This window comes from Moschus berezovskii, chromosome 6 (genome assembly GCF_049115385.1).
Source record: "Moschus berezovskii isolate FMDL1 chromosome 6, NW_MosBer_1.0, whole genome shotgun sequence".
NCBI lineage: Eukaryota > Metazoa > Chordata > Mammalia > Artiodactyla > Moschidae > Moschus > Moschus berezovskii.
The window spans coordinates 116,266,858-116,283,532 of record NC_142465.1 but is presented as its reverse complement, the minus strand read 5'-3'; the positions used below and the strand labels follow the sequence as shown (position 1 = coordinate 116,283,532).

The 16,675-nt window shown below is 56.4% G+C and overlaps 1 protein-coding gene across 7 annotated transcripts in view; it reads right to left on the bottom strand.

The window, feature by feature from the left end:
- ZC3H7B (zinc finger CCCH-type containing 7B) overlaps positions 1-16,675 on the bottom strand; it is a 60,148-nt gene that overhangs the window by 19,620 nt on the left and 23,853 nt on the right. For 6 of the 7 annotated variants that reach the window (XM_055394553.2, XM_055394554.2, XM_055394552.2 and 3 more), the window contains 9 exons: positions 14,651-14,709; positions 10,497-10,530; positions 10,161-10,358; positions 9,170-9,328; positions 6,223-6,303; positions 5,056-5,112; positions 2,118-2,160; positions 1,336-1,529; positions 719-1,040 (listed from right to left, as the gene is read on the bottom strand). In XM_055394553.2, coding sequence (XP_055250528.2) covers positions 719-1,040; positions 1,336-1,529; positions 2,118-2,160; positions 5,056-5,112; positions 6,223-6,303; positions 9,170-9,328; positions 10,161-10,358; positions 10,497-10,530; positions 14,651-14,703 — 1,141 coding nt within the window. In that variant the 5' untranslated portion in view covers positions 14,704-14,709. The remainder of the gene's footprint in view (positions 1-718; positions 1,041-1,335; positions 1,530-2,117; positions 2,161-5,055; positions 5,113-6,222; positions 6,304-9,169; positions 9,329-10,160; positions 10,359-10,496; positions 10,531-14,650; positions 14,710-16,675) is intronic. The other variant, XM_055394558.2, reaches the window with a different exon arrangement.

Sequence of the window (16,675 nt, the reverse complement as noted above, 5' to 3'; positions counted from 1 at the left end):
TCTCCTATGTGGGCCATAGCCCGGGGACAGAGAAGCCTCCCAGCTCAGGCATGTCCACCCCGTGCTTATACCTTCTATGCCCTGACGGTCCCCCGGGAGAAACCCTGAGCTCCTCAGCTTGGCTCACAGTCCTCCAGGACCAGCCTCAGGCTTTCAAGGTCCCCCAACCTACCTACCCTGTGGGCAATGCCTCTGCTCATCCACTAGACCCTCCAACACCAGGCCTGCGCAGCATCACTCCCTCGGCTGGCAGGCGATCCTGCTAGCTGTCACCTCCTCCAGGAAGTCTCCATAAATCCCATCTGTGCCCCCCCCGGGAATCCCCATCAACAGCAAGCACTTCAGGCTAGGTCTTTTGGAAAAGCGGTCCCACAGAGGCCCAGGCAGGTCTGTTTCCTTGCAGGGTCCACGGTCAGAGTGGTTCTGGAGGAGTCCACGGCCTTGCATCCTGCCCCCGGCCCCAGGGTCATCCTCCCACCAGTCTGGTGATCCCAGGGTCCCGGGAGGCTGGACAGAGAGCACCAGACTATATATCCCAGCCGTGCTCTTGCTCTTAAGCAAGTCATCCAGCCCCTGAGGTCTCAGGCCCACGCTGTGGTGGGCATCACAGGAGACGCAAAGCCAGGGGCCCCAGACCAGGAAAGAGTTGTCATCCCAGCTGCACTCTCCAGAGACTAGAGACAGATGACACTTTTCACGGGGTGGTGGAAGGCCTCACCCAGGAAGGAGCTGGGCTTGTCCAGGGAACCACGGGACGACCCGAAGCTGTCAAGGGCATCCAATCGGGTCTCTGAATATGGCAGCAGGTCCAGGGAGTCCAGCCCCGAGCCCGGGGGCTCCAGGGCATCCAGCATGGAGGCCGCCAGCTTCTTGGAGGGGTCCACGACGAGGCCGAAGGAGGCAGGGGGCAGTGGGCTGGACACGGGGATGGAGCCCCCCACCACGGGGGGCAGCAGCGGGGTCCCGCCGGGGAACACAGGGATCAGCTGGGGCAGCTCGCTGGGCACACCGCCACCAGGCAGGCCACCCTGCACCAGGGACTGCGAGATGGGAACAGAGGGAGGGAGGGGTTGGAGGAGAACACGAGGAAGGACATGAGTGCCCAGGCCTGTCCCGCAGGGTGGAGCCAGGGACTTTCAGTCCCTCCTGGACTCATGTTCTGTACTTATCGTGTTTCATCCAGCGCAAGCCGCCTTCCCCTAGGCCTCTGTCTCCCCACTGCGACACGGATGTGGGGCCTTCCCTCCACCTCACCTGGGATGTGAGGATGTGATGGGGTCCCAGCGGGGAGAGGGGAGAGGGATTCCGGGAACAGGAGGGGACAGCCCCGCTCACCAGCGAGTCCAGGAGGGTATCCAGCTCCGGACCGAAGACGTCCCCGTCGGAGAAGTCATCCAGGCTCTCTGTGCCGGGAAGGGCCCTGCTGCTGCTGTCCAGGGGGGCCAGCAGGTCCAGAACGTGAGGGAAGAGGGGCATCGTCGGGGTGGAGGGGAGGGGGGCCGGGGAGCCCCGCAGGTCCATGTAGCAGTCTGTGGATGGGGATGGGCTCAGTAGCCACAGGGGGTCCCATCTGGTGGGAATGAGGAGCTGCCCCGGGGCCCAGGGCTCCTCAGCCACCGCCTGCCCTCCTCCCCTGCCTCCCCAGAGCCTGGAGCCCTGCCTGCCCTGTGGCCTGACCCCACGGGGAGACTCAGCCGGCAGAGGGACCTTCAGTCCTGCAGCATCTCCCAGAGAGGCCAGGTCAGTGCCCACCTCTGGGGTACACAGCGCCCCCTCTCAAGGACACCTTGTAACTGTGACCCCTCCTGGAAGCCAGTGAGGAAGAGAAAAGGAGAAGGACTTCGAGAGAGGTGGACCCCCAGCTGGGTCCCAATGAGGTGGCCCCGTACCTCCCAGGCTGGAGACTCGCCCTGTAGGGGAGTCTGTTTTCTTGCACCCACTCTTTTCTTTCATGCTTCAGGCAGTCCCCAGGGCAGGGAGTCCCCAGGAGCCCTGTCTGCAGGGCCAGGGGTCTGCAGGGGCTTGACCCATCTGACCTCCCGGGGTCGTGGTGGGGGAGAGGCTAAATTCCCCCCAGGGCGCAACTCCACCCTGTCCTCTGGTGTCAGGGACACTACCTGTTTCGATGTCATCTATGGACCCCAATCCATTGGAAGTTCCCTGTAGAGAAGGGGGACAGGGCGGGTCAGACAGACACGGGCTGGGAGGGCCCCCTCCCTGAGTGGTCCGCTGGTGTTAACCACCAGGCCGGCTGGCCAGGGGCCTCGTGTCTGCCTCTCACCAGTGTCCTCAGGGGGAGGGGACACAATCTCTGAGCCGGTTCCTTGCCCAGCACAGGGGGGTGTTTTACCGAGCCCTCCAGGTACATGCCAGGCGTGGACAGGTCACAGCTCAAAGTCAAAAGCACCAGTCTCCTGATTGACCAGTGTCCCCTCGCCCAGTTATAGCCCCAGGCCCAACCGCCCCAGGTGGGACTCCCCTACCACCTGCAGACCTCCTGCTGGAGGAAAAGCTAGGCCCAAGCCTGCCCTCTGGGCCTGGCAAAGTCCCCTACCCTCTCTGGGCCCCCTTCCTTATCTGTAAAATGAGGACAGCACAGTCACCCTCCTCCCCGGGTTGTTAAAGGATGAGATCACTTGACATTGGTACAGAGCTTAGAACAGTGCCCGACACATAGGAAGTGCTACATGTGTCAGTCGAATGTGAAACATAGACTTTTAAATCCAGGCCACCAGGAGGTTGGCCTGGGGAAGCTGGCGTTCTTGTCCACCAACCTCCACGCCTGGCCCAAGTGGACTCGCCTGGCTCGTGTCTAGCACTGGGCTGTGGCCTGCCTTTCCCCAACTGCCTCCAGGCCCTCAAGTGAGCGGCTCTGTTCTCTCCACCTGCCTGCATCCCACAGCCTGGCTGCTCTGCAAAGTCCAAGGTAAGCAGGAGGCCAAGGCTGCCTCAGGCTCTGTCTGGTCCTGGATCTCACAGTCCTCCTTGCTTCTGGCTCCCCACGCTGCCAAGAGTGCCCCGGGGCCTCACTGTCTCCAGACTACAGGGAGCGCCCTGTGGGTACAGCTTGTGCCATCTCTGCTCCCAGGCACACGGGGAATGACTGCCTGGCTGGCAGCTCCACACTGGAGAATCTGGTGGGGAGCCCAGTGGCCAGGCTCACATGCAGCATCCAAGTGAGACCTCTGGAAGGTCAGGGGATCAGGCTGGGACCCTCCCCTGTCCTTCCATCCCCATGTGTCCGCAGGCCACTGTGTGTAGGGGGTGGTATGTGGGTGTGGGGGTGTGTGGTGGATGTGGGGGGTGTGCACGTGTGCACATGTGTACGCACACATGGCACCATGCTAGCACAGTGAGGCAGGGTCTGACCCAGTCCTCTCCACCGTGGAGTCCTCTCTGCCTAGGCTTCTTAAAGACTCCCATCCCTGTGACCAACATGTGGTGGGGGAACCATAAGGTTGCAGGGATGGGTGGCTGGCTTGGCAGGGGCTAGGGTGCCCACTGCCACGCACGGCACCATCTATAGCCCCCCCTGGCTACAGACTCAGAGGACACCAAGGGTTGGCCCTTGTGGAGCTGAGCATTCCACCCGTATCTGCTGTGGCCCTTTGGCCATGATCATTCAGTCATTCAACAAATGTCTTCTCAGCAGCTGCTGTGCCTGCCCAGCGCCGCTCTGCCCACTGTGATGAGCAGACACACCCCCTCATGGGTCCCAAGGACCTGCAGGGGCTCCCCAGCCCTGCCCTGGAAAGACCCGCAAGGCTCAGCCCTGCCTCAGGCACTGCACTCCCTTATGTCAGCCACACACCCACCTGGGGACCCGGGCACCAGTGTCATCTCCATTTTCCAGAGGGAAGCTAAGGCCAGGACATGACGTCATCTCCTCTAGGTCATGCCACCAGTAACAGCAGGAGACCCTCCAGTCTCCAGAACTATGAGTAATAAATTTCTTATTTGTAAGTCACCCAGTACATGACTTTTTTTTTTTGGCCATACCAAGTGGGCAAGATCTTAGTTCCCTGCCCAGGGATGGAACCTGGGGCCCCAGCAATGAGTGCCAAGCCCTAGTCAGCGGACTGCCAGGGAATTCCCAGCATTCTGCTACAGTGGCCAGAACAGACCAAGACATTCCCTTAAGTTTTTTTTTGAGGACCCGGTACGCGCCAGGCCTAGCAATTTTGGTTACAAACCATCTTGAGTGCTACACAAGCAGGTCTGCATGTGCCTCCCTCGCAGCCTGGCAGGCCCCCAAGGGCAAGGATACGCCTGTCTCAGCTCTGGCCCAGCAGCAGTCCAGAGCCAAGAAGGGGTTCCCTGGGAGTCTGTGGAGTGAATGAGCTGTCCTACCATCTGACGCTGGCCAAGTCCCCTCGTCACTTGTGCTCAGTTTCCCCCTATGTACAACCAGGAGGTGGGACACCAGGCACGGTCAGCTCTTACAGCCTGTGCCCCTCCCCAAGTCCTCCTGAGCAGTTCCTGTGTGGTGCCTGGTGGGGGGGTCTGATGTGTGCAGGGCCCTACCACGCCCCCCAGACAAGGCCTGGTGGTCTGATCTCAACTGCCTTTCTTTCTCAGTTCTACTTTCACTCTTCCTGTTACCACTGGCTTCTTTCTCGGGGTCCACGAGTGAGAGTACCCCCGACAGTCCCCCTGCAGTGACCTAACACTGACTCTAACATGCAGGGACCACTCCCAGCACCGCAGCCATGCTCCGGCCCCCCACTCAGCCCCTGTGGTCCCAGGAGGCCCCTCCTGGGAGGGGGAGGTGCTCTGGGTCCCAGGGCTGCCCTCAAGAGCCTGGTTCAGGCCCAAGCTGTCATCACCCCTCTTCTAGAGGCAGGGGACTGGCTGCATCGGTGAGAATGGGGACAGATTGAGCCCAACCCTTCAGTGTGCCGCCTCTGGCTCTGCGGCTTGAGGGCGCTTATATCCGAGAACAAACCCAAAGCTCTCATGACGGATGAACCAAGATAGGCTGGTCCTGGGCAGGGGGTGGGGTGAGGGGCGGTGGCACAGGTTGGGGGATTGGCTCGGGGTCCTGCCCCATCCTACCTGATCTGCCACAGCAGCCGCAGTGCCGTTACTGAGCAGAGAAAAGGTTTCCAATTCCTGCCAGAGATTGGAGAGAGATAGGAAGAGACAGCGATTCTGCAAAGGTGCTCAGATGCTCCCACCAGCTGGGGCTGCAAAGGAGCCCCAACCAGGTGGGTAGGGCCTGCAGTGCCCCCTCACAAGCTCCCTGCCCCCAGGCTTGCAGGGAGTCACCTGCCCTGTCTCTCTGAGTCCCATTTAGGTGTTTTCTCCCTGCAACCATGACCAGGGCAGAGGACTTCTAGGTACACACTTCCTGTGTGTGCCTGGGACAGTTTCAAACACTCTCTCCCTGTGATCCTCCCACGAGCCCTCTATTGCTGTTGTTGTTGTTTACTTGCTAAGTTGTGTCTGACTCTGTGACCCCATGGACTGCAGCACACCAGGCTTCCCATCCTTCACTATCTCCCAGAGTTTGCTCAAACTTGAGTCCACTGAGTTGGTGATGCCATCCAACTATCTCATCTTCTGTCACCCTCTTCTCCTCCTGCCCCCAATCTTTCCCAGCATCAGGGTCTTTCCCAAGGAGTTGTCGCTTCACATCAGGTGGCCAAAGTACTGGAACTTCAGCTTCAGCAATTCACTGAGCCCTCTGAGAGGGGACATGATTATCCCCACATCCCAGACGTGGAAAAGACGGCGGAAAGAGAGGAACTAAGTTGCTCCAGGTCACAGCACAGACTGGAGAGCTGTACCCTCTCCTGCATGTGGCTTCCTGGCCCAAAGTAGGAGGCAAATGAATACACGTGGATGTGAATGAGCCAAACAGATACCGACAATTCAAACATGCACCACACAGGGGTTATTTGAGAACAGGAGGCTGAAGGACGCCAGTGTCAACTGAAGCCATTTCTGGGGTGTTAAGGTCGGCAAGGGCAGGGGACAGAGCGGGCTTTAACAGCTGGTGTCTAAGGTGAGCTGGGAGCTTTGGCTGTTCTTTCCTCTTCCGAGAGGCTCTGAAAGTCATTCCAGGGCTTTCAGCCAACAGACAGGGAAGATCACCTGCTGTCACCCACTCTGTCCTGGCTTGGCCCCAGCCTCCCTTACCTATGTCTCTCAAAGTCTACTGGCCCCACCTCTACACGTCTCCCCACCCTCAGCCCCACCCAGCGCCCAGGGCCCACCTACCTGGGGCCTCTTATATGCCTTCCGAACTCGAAGCCCAAGCTTCTGAGCCAGCTCCTGACCAAGCTGAGTTACACTTTCATCCTGAGAAGGCAAGATACAGGGTAAGGGTGGGTTAGTTTGCTCTGACTTGTGAAGCTGTGCTCCAAACACTTAATGCAGCCCAGCAAGTGGGGACGGAGTCCCTATTACCCCAGGTTATGGATAAGGAAGCGAGATCCTGGGAGGGGATGCTAGCTGCCCAGGTCACATGGCCAGTGCATGGGAGGCTGGGGCCAGGAACCCATGCTCCTACTGTTCCCTTTATTATGGGGAGTAGAAAGGAAAACGTTTGGGGTTTCATTTCAGTATTATCTTTTTGTTTCCACAATTCAAGTAACAGTCACTGCAGAAGGCAGAAACATCAGAGAGGGAGCAAGGACGCCCCTGGACCCTCAGCCTAGACTCCCACCCCCATAGGGGGAACTTAGCCAACAAGGGCGCTGTATGTCCCTACACATCTCAGCTAGGGACTCACACGCGCGTGGATGACAAAGGATATTTAGTTTTGCTTTGTGGGGATTTTCTCTTTCGTTTTGTATGTAAGTGAGATTATATTATACCTATTGCTTGTTCCACAAGGGGCTTCTTTTATCAAACAATGTCTTGGCACTCTCTGCAAGTGAGGACGAACAGATGGAGCACAGGCACCAAGGAATGGGGTCGGGTGAAGTCTAGAAGGCGCCTGGCCCATGGCTGCGCTCAGTAATGGCACCCAGCACTCCTTCCACCCTCCAAGTCTGTACCACCGTCTGTGTGCCAGGCACAAGTTGGAGGCCAGGCACACCGCCGTCACAGGTCAGGCGGGGCCCAGGCCTCCCAGAGGCTCCAGTCCAATGGGGAGACCAGTCAGTAAACAGATAAACGGCGACTGCAGTCCTGGCTTCAGATGGGCATTGGGGACGCTGTTCGTTCATCCACCTCCCCACCTCACTGACAACTCCTGGAGCCCAGGGTCTGGGTCACCTCTGGTCCTGATGCCCAGCACAGAGCAGGGCCTGGTCAGTGTTTGCCCGGGAAAACGGGGGAATTCTCTGATTCAAAGGCAGAAGTCCTTGTGTGGGTACGTCCCTCTGGGGAGTTACCAGCCCTCACAGGTCTGGCTCCCTGGCCTGTACAGCAAGGTAAGAGCCACCCTCTCCTCCTGTACGAAGGCAGGCCCAGGACCCAGATGTGGACCTGCTGCAGATGCTGAAGAACTCGGTGGAGGTCGGGGACTAGGTCATAAGAGAGCTTCTCAATGGTAGAGTAAAAGGAATTGGAGAAGCAAGAATAATAAACAGGAAGTATAACAACAGTGAATGTTCTGAACTCTTACTGTGTCCAGCCACTGTGCCCACTGCCCTGAATGACTTTCTGATTCCGTCCTCAGCACGGCCTTACGGTGCATGGTATACCATCACCCCCGCTTCATGTCATTGCCCCCACTTCAAAGGGGTGCAAACCAAGACTCAGAAGGGCTAAGCCCTGTGTCCAAGGGCACAGAGCTTGTAGATAGCAGACCCAAGATTAGAACCCAAACCCAGACCAGTCCTCTGGTACTAATATTCCTGATCACCTTGCCTACAGCCTCATCTCTGCTCTGCCCACTCAAATCTTTCTTGCTTCTTCCAGCCCCACTCAAGCCCTGCCTCCTCCTGGGAGCCCTCCAGGATCTTGACCACTCCTGAGAGCTCTCTGAGTCCTTCTTGGGACAGCATTTACCTTTATCCAAGCCCTTTCACACCCACGATTCCAGAGACAAAGTAGGAAGGGCACATTATAGACATGGAGCTGATCTGCAGAGAGGGGAGGAGGGGCTTTGCCAGGATCATGCCAGGCTCCATGCAGACAGGCCTAGACCTCAGGGCTGTTTCCACGTGTCTCCCTTCAGACCGTGGGTCCCTGGAAGGCACAGATCTGGACACTCCGTGGGTGCTTCGTAAACATTTGTTAAGTTGATGGATAAATGGCGAGGGGACATGTGCCTAGCTGTGCTTGAGCTGGGGCAAGCAAGACCTTTGACTGGATTTTCCCATTGACCTTCTCCACCTAATGACACCCTGGATGTCAGGATCCCACACACACAACACCCCATTAGGTGCTCACTGCAACCCTGGACTCTCGGAGAGGGGTGGAGATTAACAGGCAGATTGCTCAGGCTTCCCTGGTGGCTCAGTGACAATGCAGGAGACGTGGGTTCAATCCCTGATCCAGGAAGATCCCACATGCCCCGGGGCAGCTAAGCCCGTGAGCCACAACTACTGAGCCTGTGTTCTAGAGCCCAAGCTCCCAACTTGAGTAGCCCCCACTCACCGCAACTAGAGAAAGCCCACTCAGCAAAGAAACCCCAGCGCAGCCAAAAACAAACAAAAGGGAAAGTGAAAGTCACTCCGTCGTGTCTGACTCTTCGTGACCCCATGGACTCTACAGTCCTTGGAATTCTCCAGGCCAGAATACTGGAGTGGGTAGCCATTCCCTTCTCCAGGGGATCTTCCCAACCCAGGGATTGAACCCAGGTCTCCAGTGTTGCAAGCAGATTCCTTACCAGCTGAGCCATGAGGGAAGCCCCCCCAAAATTTTATATATATATATATATATATATATATATATACAAGGAGTCAGACTACTGGGTTCAAGTCTCAACACTGCCACCCCTCACTGGGATCTTCAGTAAGTTCCCTCCTCTCCATGCCTCTGTCTCCTCATCTTTAAAATGGGGATAATGATAGTGTCTATCTCATAGGACTCTCTCAAGGGTTAAGTAAGTTAATACAGAACCTGAATATTAAGCTAATACACAAGTATATGTTTAGCAGTGCCTGGTGTTAATATCAGCATCTCAGCAGAGGAAAGCAAGGCTCAGAGGGGTGAGGCACTTGGGCCCAGAGAGGACGGGGAGCCTGGCCTCCGCGAGCGAGGCGGCACTCACATGGGGCAGGGCCAGGGAGCAGCGGCTGCTGCACGCGTAGGCCTCCTTGTGGCGCCCCAGCTCGGTCAGGGCCCGCGCCTTGCGGAACAGCGCCCGGATGTTCTCGGTGTCCAAGCCCAGCGCCTTCTCGCTGTCCTCCAGCGCCTTCTCATACAGGCCCTGCCAGAGAGGAGCAGGGGGCCGCCCGTCAGCCTGTTACCCTCCCTCCCCAGCCTCCTGCCTCCACTGGGACAGAGGACCAACCTCCTCCCTTCCTCGCAGACGGGGTGGGGCGAGGGCTCCAGGAGACAGCTCTGGTGTTCAGACCCAGTCAAGGGTGTTTGTTGTCCAGCCAAGGAGCAATGGCAGGACATGGAGGGGAAGGGCCTTTGAATTCTACAGTCACGAGCCCGGCCACTCAGAAGATCACAGACTGCGAGTAACACAGGCATCTCCAGAGGAGGCAACATCAGGAAGGTGGCTCAGCACACAGAATACAACGTGAATGGGCATCTGGTAGACCCATTCATCCAGACCCAACACCCCTAACCCTAACCCTCGGCAGAGCCCACTGCAGAGCCCTGTAGGATCTGGGGAATGACTGAGGCCCTCAGCGAGGACAGGGAAGAGGAGAAGGCTACAGCTGCAAGAATGAGGGAAAGGTAGAACCTGAAGTCTGGAGAAAGGAGGAAGGTGGTGGAGGATGAGGAGGGGGTTTGCAGAAAGAGACGGTGATAAGGGTGGCGGTCCTCAGCCCTGATGGCCCACAGACTCCTGCCAGGGCCCAGGCTGTTCTGAGAACCTAACTTAACTCATCTGGGGCAGGGCTTGGGCTCCATATCATGACAACACTTTTTATTACATATTAGTCCTTTAGAAGCTCTCCAGGTGAGTCCATTGTGCGCTGGGTTGAGAGCCCTGGGAGCAGAGGGAGGGGCGAGGGGCATGGGGGCGGAGCGGCCATGAGGGCGTCCGGGTGGGACGGGGGGTTGGGGGGGTGGGGGGAGCTCACCATGGTGAAGTAGCAGGCAGCCCGGTTGACGTGGAGCTTACACAGCAGTTCCCGGGGCAAGGCCACCTGGTCGGAGGCCGCGTAGTCGGCCACGTTCAGCCCCTCCATGTACTGCACCAGTGCTTGCTTGTAGTCCTTCTCCCGGAACAGGTCATTGCCCTCAGCGAACAGGTTCTGCACCAGCTTGAGCAGGAAGGCCTGCCAGAGCAGGGCGTGGAAATGGGGGTGCTCAGGGGTTCTTCTGCACCCAGCTCTGGCCCTGTCACCCAAGCCCCATGTCCCCCACCAGGGACACCCTGCCCTTTTCCTTCCCCCAGCCCATCCCCTGATGCTCACCTCATATTCTTCTTGCTTTAAGGGTAGAGTCGACCTACAGGAAAAGGAGAAGGACACACGGTCTGGATGGGCCCAGGGTTCTCAGCCTCCCAGAGACCCAGGAGCCAGAGCCACAGGTTAGAGACCGTGCCTGGGAGCTGGTTCCCCCAGCTCAGACCTCAGACATCACCTTGTGGATTGAGATGAGGGGACAGCAGTTTGGTTTTTTCTTCCCCTAAATCAACACTATGCTGGCCCTCTCTCCTACAAAAGGATGGTGGAAGGTCCTGCTTCTGCCCCAGGGCCTAGCAGCCAGGCTTTCCCAGGTGCTGCTGTTGTTGTTCAGTTGCTAAGTCATGTCCAACTCTTTGGTGACCCCATGGACTGTAGCACACGAGGCTCCTCTGTCCTCCACTATCTCCCAGCATTCGCTCAAATTCATGTCCATTGAGTCGATGATGTTTTCTAACCATCTCATCCTCTGCCACCCCCTTCTCCTGTTGCCTTCAATCTTTCTCAGGATTAGGGGCTTTTCCAATGAGTTGGTTCTTCACATCAGGTGGCCAAAGTATTGGAGTTTCAGCTTCAGCATCCATCCTTCCAATGAATATTGAGGGTTGATTTCCTTTATGATTGACTGGTTTGATCTCCTTTGCTGTCCAAGGGACTTGTAAGAATCTTCTTCAGCACCATTTGAAAGCATCAGTTCTTTGGTGCTCAGCCTTCTTTATGGTCCAATTCTCACATCCATACATGACTACTGGAAAAATCATAGCTTTGACTGTATAGACCTTTCCAGGTGCACATTGCTGAGAAGGAGCTCTGGCTGGCTGTCCTCTGCCTAAGAAACCAGTCCCTGGGAACGACCATGTCCCCCCAAACCAAACATGCAACTTCAGTCTACCTTGGGGGCCACTCATTTGGGAGTCTCCACACTTTTTCTGTCCCTGCCCACAAGACATACACAACCCCAGCCAACGCCCAGCACATAGAACCTAACCCGTCCTGCCAGACTCAGCAAAGTAGGTGGGTTCTTAGGCACCCTCTCCTATCTGTGAGCTGCTGAAACAATGCCAGCTCAGAACAGCTGAGTCCAGGAGAAAGTGTGAAAGAAAGGAAGGGCGGGGAAGGGCCTTCAGGGAGAAAGGAGAAAGAAAGCATGAGCCCAAGGCACATTTGTGAGGCTACATGGCAGCACTGGAAGGGAAGCTGGGGGTTGTCTTCTGGTCTCTCATGTCACAGAGGGGAAATCAGACATTCAGAGAGGGGCAGTGACAGGCCCAAGGTCACACAGCAGGTCCAAGCAAGGGCCAGAGAGCAGGGCTGGGGCTCCTTCTATTGCCTGGAGCCACTGTTAATACCTGGGCAAAAAAGAACAGCTTTGGGACTTCCCTGGCGGCTCAGATGGTAAAGAATCCACCTGCCAATGCAGGAGATATGGGTTCAAACCCTGGGTCAGAAAGATCCCCTGGAGAAGGAAGTGGCAACCCACTCCAGTATTCCTGCCTAGAGAAATCCATGGACAGAGAAGCCTGGCAGTCTACAGTCCATGGGGTCGCAAAAAGTAAGACATGACTGAGGGACAAACAGAGGGACTTCCCTGGTGGTCCAGTGGTTAAGACTCTGTGTTTCCAATGCAGGGGGCATGGGTTCAATTCCTGGTTGGGCAGGTAAGATCTCATATGTCATGGAGCAGTCAAAAATAAAAGGCAGCCTAAGCCCATGGTCATGTATGGATGTGAGAGTTGGACTGTGAAGAAAGCAGATTGCCGAAGAATTGATGCTTTTGAACTGTGGTGCTGGAGAAGACTCTTGAGAGTTCCTTGGACTGCAAGGAGATCCAACCAGTCCATTCTAAAGGAGATCAATCCTGGGTGTTCATTGGAAGGACTGATGCTAAAGCTGAAACTCCAATACTTTGGCCACCTCATGCGAAGAGCTGACTCACTGGAAAAGAGTCTGATGCTAGAAAGGATTGGGGGTGGGAGGAGACGGGGACGACAGAGAATGAGATGGCTGGATGGCATCACTGACTCGATGGACATGAGTTTGGGTGAACTCCGGGAGCTGGTGATGGACAGGGAGGCCTGGCGTGCTGTGATCCATGGGGTCGCAAAGAGTCGGACACGACTGAGCGACTGAACTGAACTGAAGCTGGTGAGTGTCAAGTGGTGAGCGGAGACCCCGGAGGTCCCCTGTGGGGAGGGGGAGGTGTCCCTGACTGCGACAATGGGGCCGGCCACCATCAGAAACCAGGGCCTCCTCGCTCAGCCCTGGCCGCCCGCCGCTCTCCTCCTAACTCATCTTCCACCTCTAACCTCTCTTCCTCCAGCCTCAGCTTCATCTTCAATAGGTCACACTCTGTCCGTAAGGTCACCTTATTCTGGTGTTTAAGGCTCTACACAAGCCCCTCACCCACCTGTCCGGATCACTTCATGGCTCCTACGGTGCTCGGTGCCCAGCTAAGCACATGAAGTCGGCACGTAAGGAAACAGCCATTTTTAAAAGATCAGACCTGACCATATAACCTGTAGTCCCTCAGGAGACCAACGTGTGAGTTCCTGGGAGGGTGTCCCACTGCTAGACCTCCTCAGAGTTCCCCTTTGGGAAGCGGAAGGAGGACACACAGCTAACATTCACCCTAAGCGCAATGATCTGGAGAAGGAAGGGGCATTCTCTGTGTTTCTCGCAGACGCTGAGACCACAGGAAGAAGGGGCGCCGGGATGGGGGTTGAAGTCTGGGGCTTGGAGGTCCAGTTACGCAGAAATCAGTGACTTGAAGATAGAATTCTTACGACAGACAGGATTCCCAAGGCCTGCCTTGTTCTTCAGAATGGCCTCTGAGAAAAACTTGGGCATTTGACCAAGATCAACACTCTCCCCCAGATGGAAGACGAGCCCCCTGTCAAGAAGGAGGAGGCCACAGCTCTGAGCTGGCAGAAGCCAGGAAAAGTGGCCGTTTTGCAAGTTGAGGAAGGAGAGCGTGTTGTGAGAATATAAACACACAGCAGATCATGTGTGTGTGTGTCTGTGTGTGGAAAAGGACCCAGCTTGTGCTGAAAAGGCAGGTTGCATTTTGCAGGTCTGCGTGAGCACAAAATCAGGGAGTATATGAGGGTTTGTTCAGTGCAGGAGACACAGGAGATGTGGGTTTGATCCCTGGGTCAGGAAGACCCTCTGGAAGAGGAAATGGCAACCCATGCCGGTATTCTTGCCTGGAAAATTCCATGGATGGAGGAACCTGGCAGGCTAACAGTCCATGGGGTCACAAGAGTTGGACACAACTGAGCTACTAAACAGCAACAACAACGAGTGTTGGTATGTGCAAACTCCAGTTTTGTCGGGAGTCGTATTTAAGATAAAGGACACAAAAGGAGAAACAAAGAATTGCGAGGCAGTCTTTCAGGGCTTTGGAAAGAACTCTTGCAAATGAGGGGCTGGAAGCTTACACTTCATCAGAGTCACGATAAATGTGCCTCTGAGGGTCCATTTCAGAGAGAGAAAAGAGTTAATAAAAATATTTTGTGTGTAAAGAAAAAGATGATAAAACCAACACGGCATATGGGTACCAGCGGCAAACAATGGAAAGAAATTTGGGTTTTGGAGTCTGCAAGACCCGGGTTAGAATTCCGTCGCTTAGTAGCTGTGTGACTGTAAACCAATTTCTTAGCCTCTCTGAGCCTCAGCTTTCTCATCTGCAAAATGGAGATAAAACCACCTGCTTAACTGAGCCGTTGTGAAGACGAGAGAGACAACAGATGTGAAGGGCCCAGCATGGAATGGAAAGACGTGCTCAGCAAGCAAAGACTACTGACTTACTATGGGATGTGCACAGACAAGCAAGAGAATTAACAGGGAGCGTAGGAGCATGCGTGGATGGGGAGGGTAAAATGATACGCTGGACAAGACCACAGGGTGGCCAGGGTCGGGTCAGGAAGTGTGTGTGCACGTGGAGATCATGGCTCAGGGTTAGGAGCACCCCCGGCCCCTGCCCTGCCAGCCCCTTCCCAACCTGTACCACCTCCTCACTCCCCAACACACAGGGCAGCCTGAACAGCAAAAGCTCAGTAAGCAAGAAAAGGGAGCCCTGGAGAAGCTGTGCTCTGGGATGTCCCAGAGGACCGCACCCTGCCACCCCTGACCTCCCCGCCTCCCGGCCCCAAACACACACTCACTGAATGAACTGCAGCCCCTTCTCGATGTCCGCCTTTCGTCTCTGCCTCTCCATCAGTCTCTGCGGAGAGAATGCCGTCCATCAGGAAGTAAGCGGGGCCGGTTGCCGTCCACCCCCACCTCCCCACCGTGTGTTCCCTCACTCCATGCTCACCCCATCTCACAGGGTGTCGGGGTGTCCCTGAGGGCGGAGACCTGTCTCAGGGTCCACACAGACCTCCAGTACATGGCTCTCCATCCACACCTGCACCCCCACTGGACCCTGACTTTGTACAGAACCTTCTATGGGCGGGGGGTTCATGAAGGCCACTCGCCCTTCCCCACACATGTCTGGGGCTGCCAAACTGCACAGGACACCCTCAAGGTCAAGGGAAAAGTCTTGCTTTACCAGCAAGCACAGTTTAGAGAGAAGAAACACAGAAAATGCCAGCATGGCCATGATTATAGCTACAGTGTAGCATCATACGTGGGCCAGGCCTCTGTATCAGGCTTCACTGGATCTGCCAGGAGGTGGGTATCAATTTTTTGTGTGTGTGTGGTATCATGTGGCATATGGGATCTTAGTTCCCTGACCAGAGATTGAACTCATGCCCCCTCCATTGGAAGTACGGAGTCTTAACCACCGGATCACTAGGGAAGTCTTGAGGTGGGTGTCACTTTGTCCCCATTTTACCAGGAAACTGAAGCTCAGGAAGCCCCCGTCATAAGCTGGCTGGCCTCCACACCAGGCCGCGGTGGCCTGGTACCCACACCATTTCGGCGAGGTGGTGTGAATTCCCCATGTTATGGATGAGGGGAGACCGAGGCTCAGGGAAGCTGAGGGGTGGCCCAAGGCTGCATAGCAAGTGAATGGCACTGAACTCATGCAGGGATCTGCTCCAGAGATGAAGACAATGAAAATGGAAGGTGGGGGTGCTTCAGAAGAAGGGAGGCGCAGGCAGAGCAGCTAGGAGTCTGGTACCTCCAGGGTGAGGGCCCCCTCCCCGCCGGGAGCTGGAAGCTCCTGGCCAGATCCAAACAGCCTGCTGGGCTCCTCCTCCATGCCACCATGGAGCTTAGCTGATCCCGCCCAGTGACAGCCCCGAGGGGGCCAGGCCTACCCCAGGGGAAGAACTGAGTCTGGGGCACTCACTGCCCCGCTGGCCAGCACTTTCTATCCCAGCCACTCCCAGGCCCTTTCCAGGCTCTGCCCATCAAACTGTTACTGTGAGAGGATTCAGGCAAGGCTGGGGGATGGGACAGCCAGGGACTGCAGGACCCCTCCGGCTTCATATCTCAGTCCCGCACATCTTCAGAGGGCTGATATGCAGACATAGGGAGAGGATCCTCACTGCCTCACTGGCAAAGAGGTCTAAAAAAGTATAAAAAACACCTAACTAGTTTGGAGAGGCAGCAAGTGTACCAAATTGATACTTTCTAAAAATTCTCTGCTTCCTTGTTCTTTATTCCCCACCCCGGGTTCGACCACCTTGTCCTCACATAAGATAAGTGGGCAGGGGGTCACTATTCCCGTTTTCCAGATGAGAAAAGTGAGACACAAAGAAATGAAGTCTTTTTCCCAAGGTCACTTAACCCTTGGCTGGAACCCAGCTCGTCAGAGGCCACAGCCCTACTCACACTCCAAGCTGTGAGATGCCGTGCGGCCCAGGTCGGGCAGGGCGGCCCTGAGGCTTCAAGGAGACGAGTGAGAGTGTTAAGAGCGAGGGGCTCAGGCCACGGAAACCTCACTCCTTCCGCCGGTCTGTCCCAGGAGGGCTGGAGCCATGCTGCGTCTTCAGGCTCCCAGAGCAGCGCTGCTCACACCCGTTCCCCACCCCAGGCAGGACTGGGGCCACAGGCAAGCACTCACTATGCATCTGTCGGCCCTGCCAGGGCCTTGGGCCAGCACTCTGGACTCAGACCCGGGTGTGAGGGCCAGCATTTGCACACCACGTGACTCTGGATCTTGCTCATGTGCCTGACGGGCGGGGAAAGTGGGGCTGATGGCGCTCCCGACGCGCTGGCTGTCACGGATTCAGAAGATAACA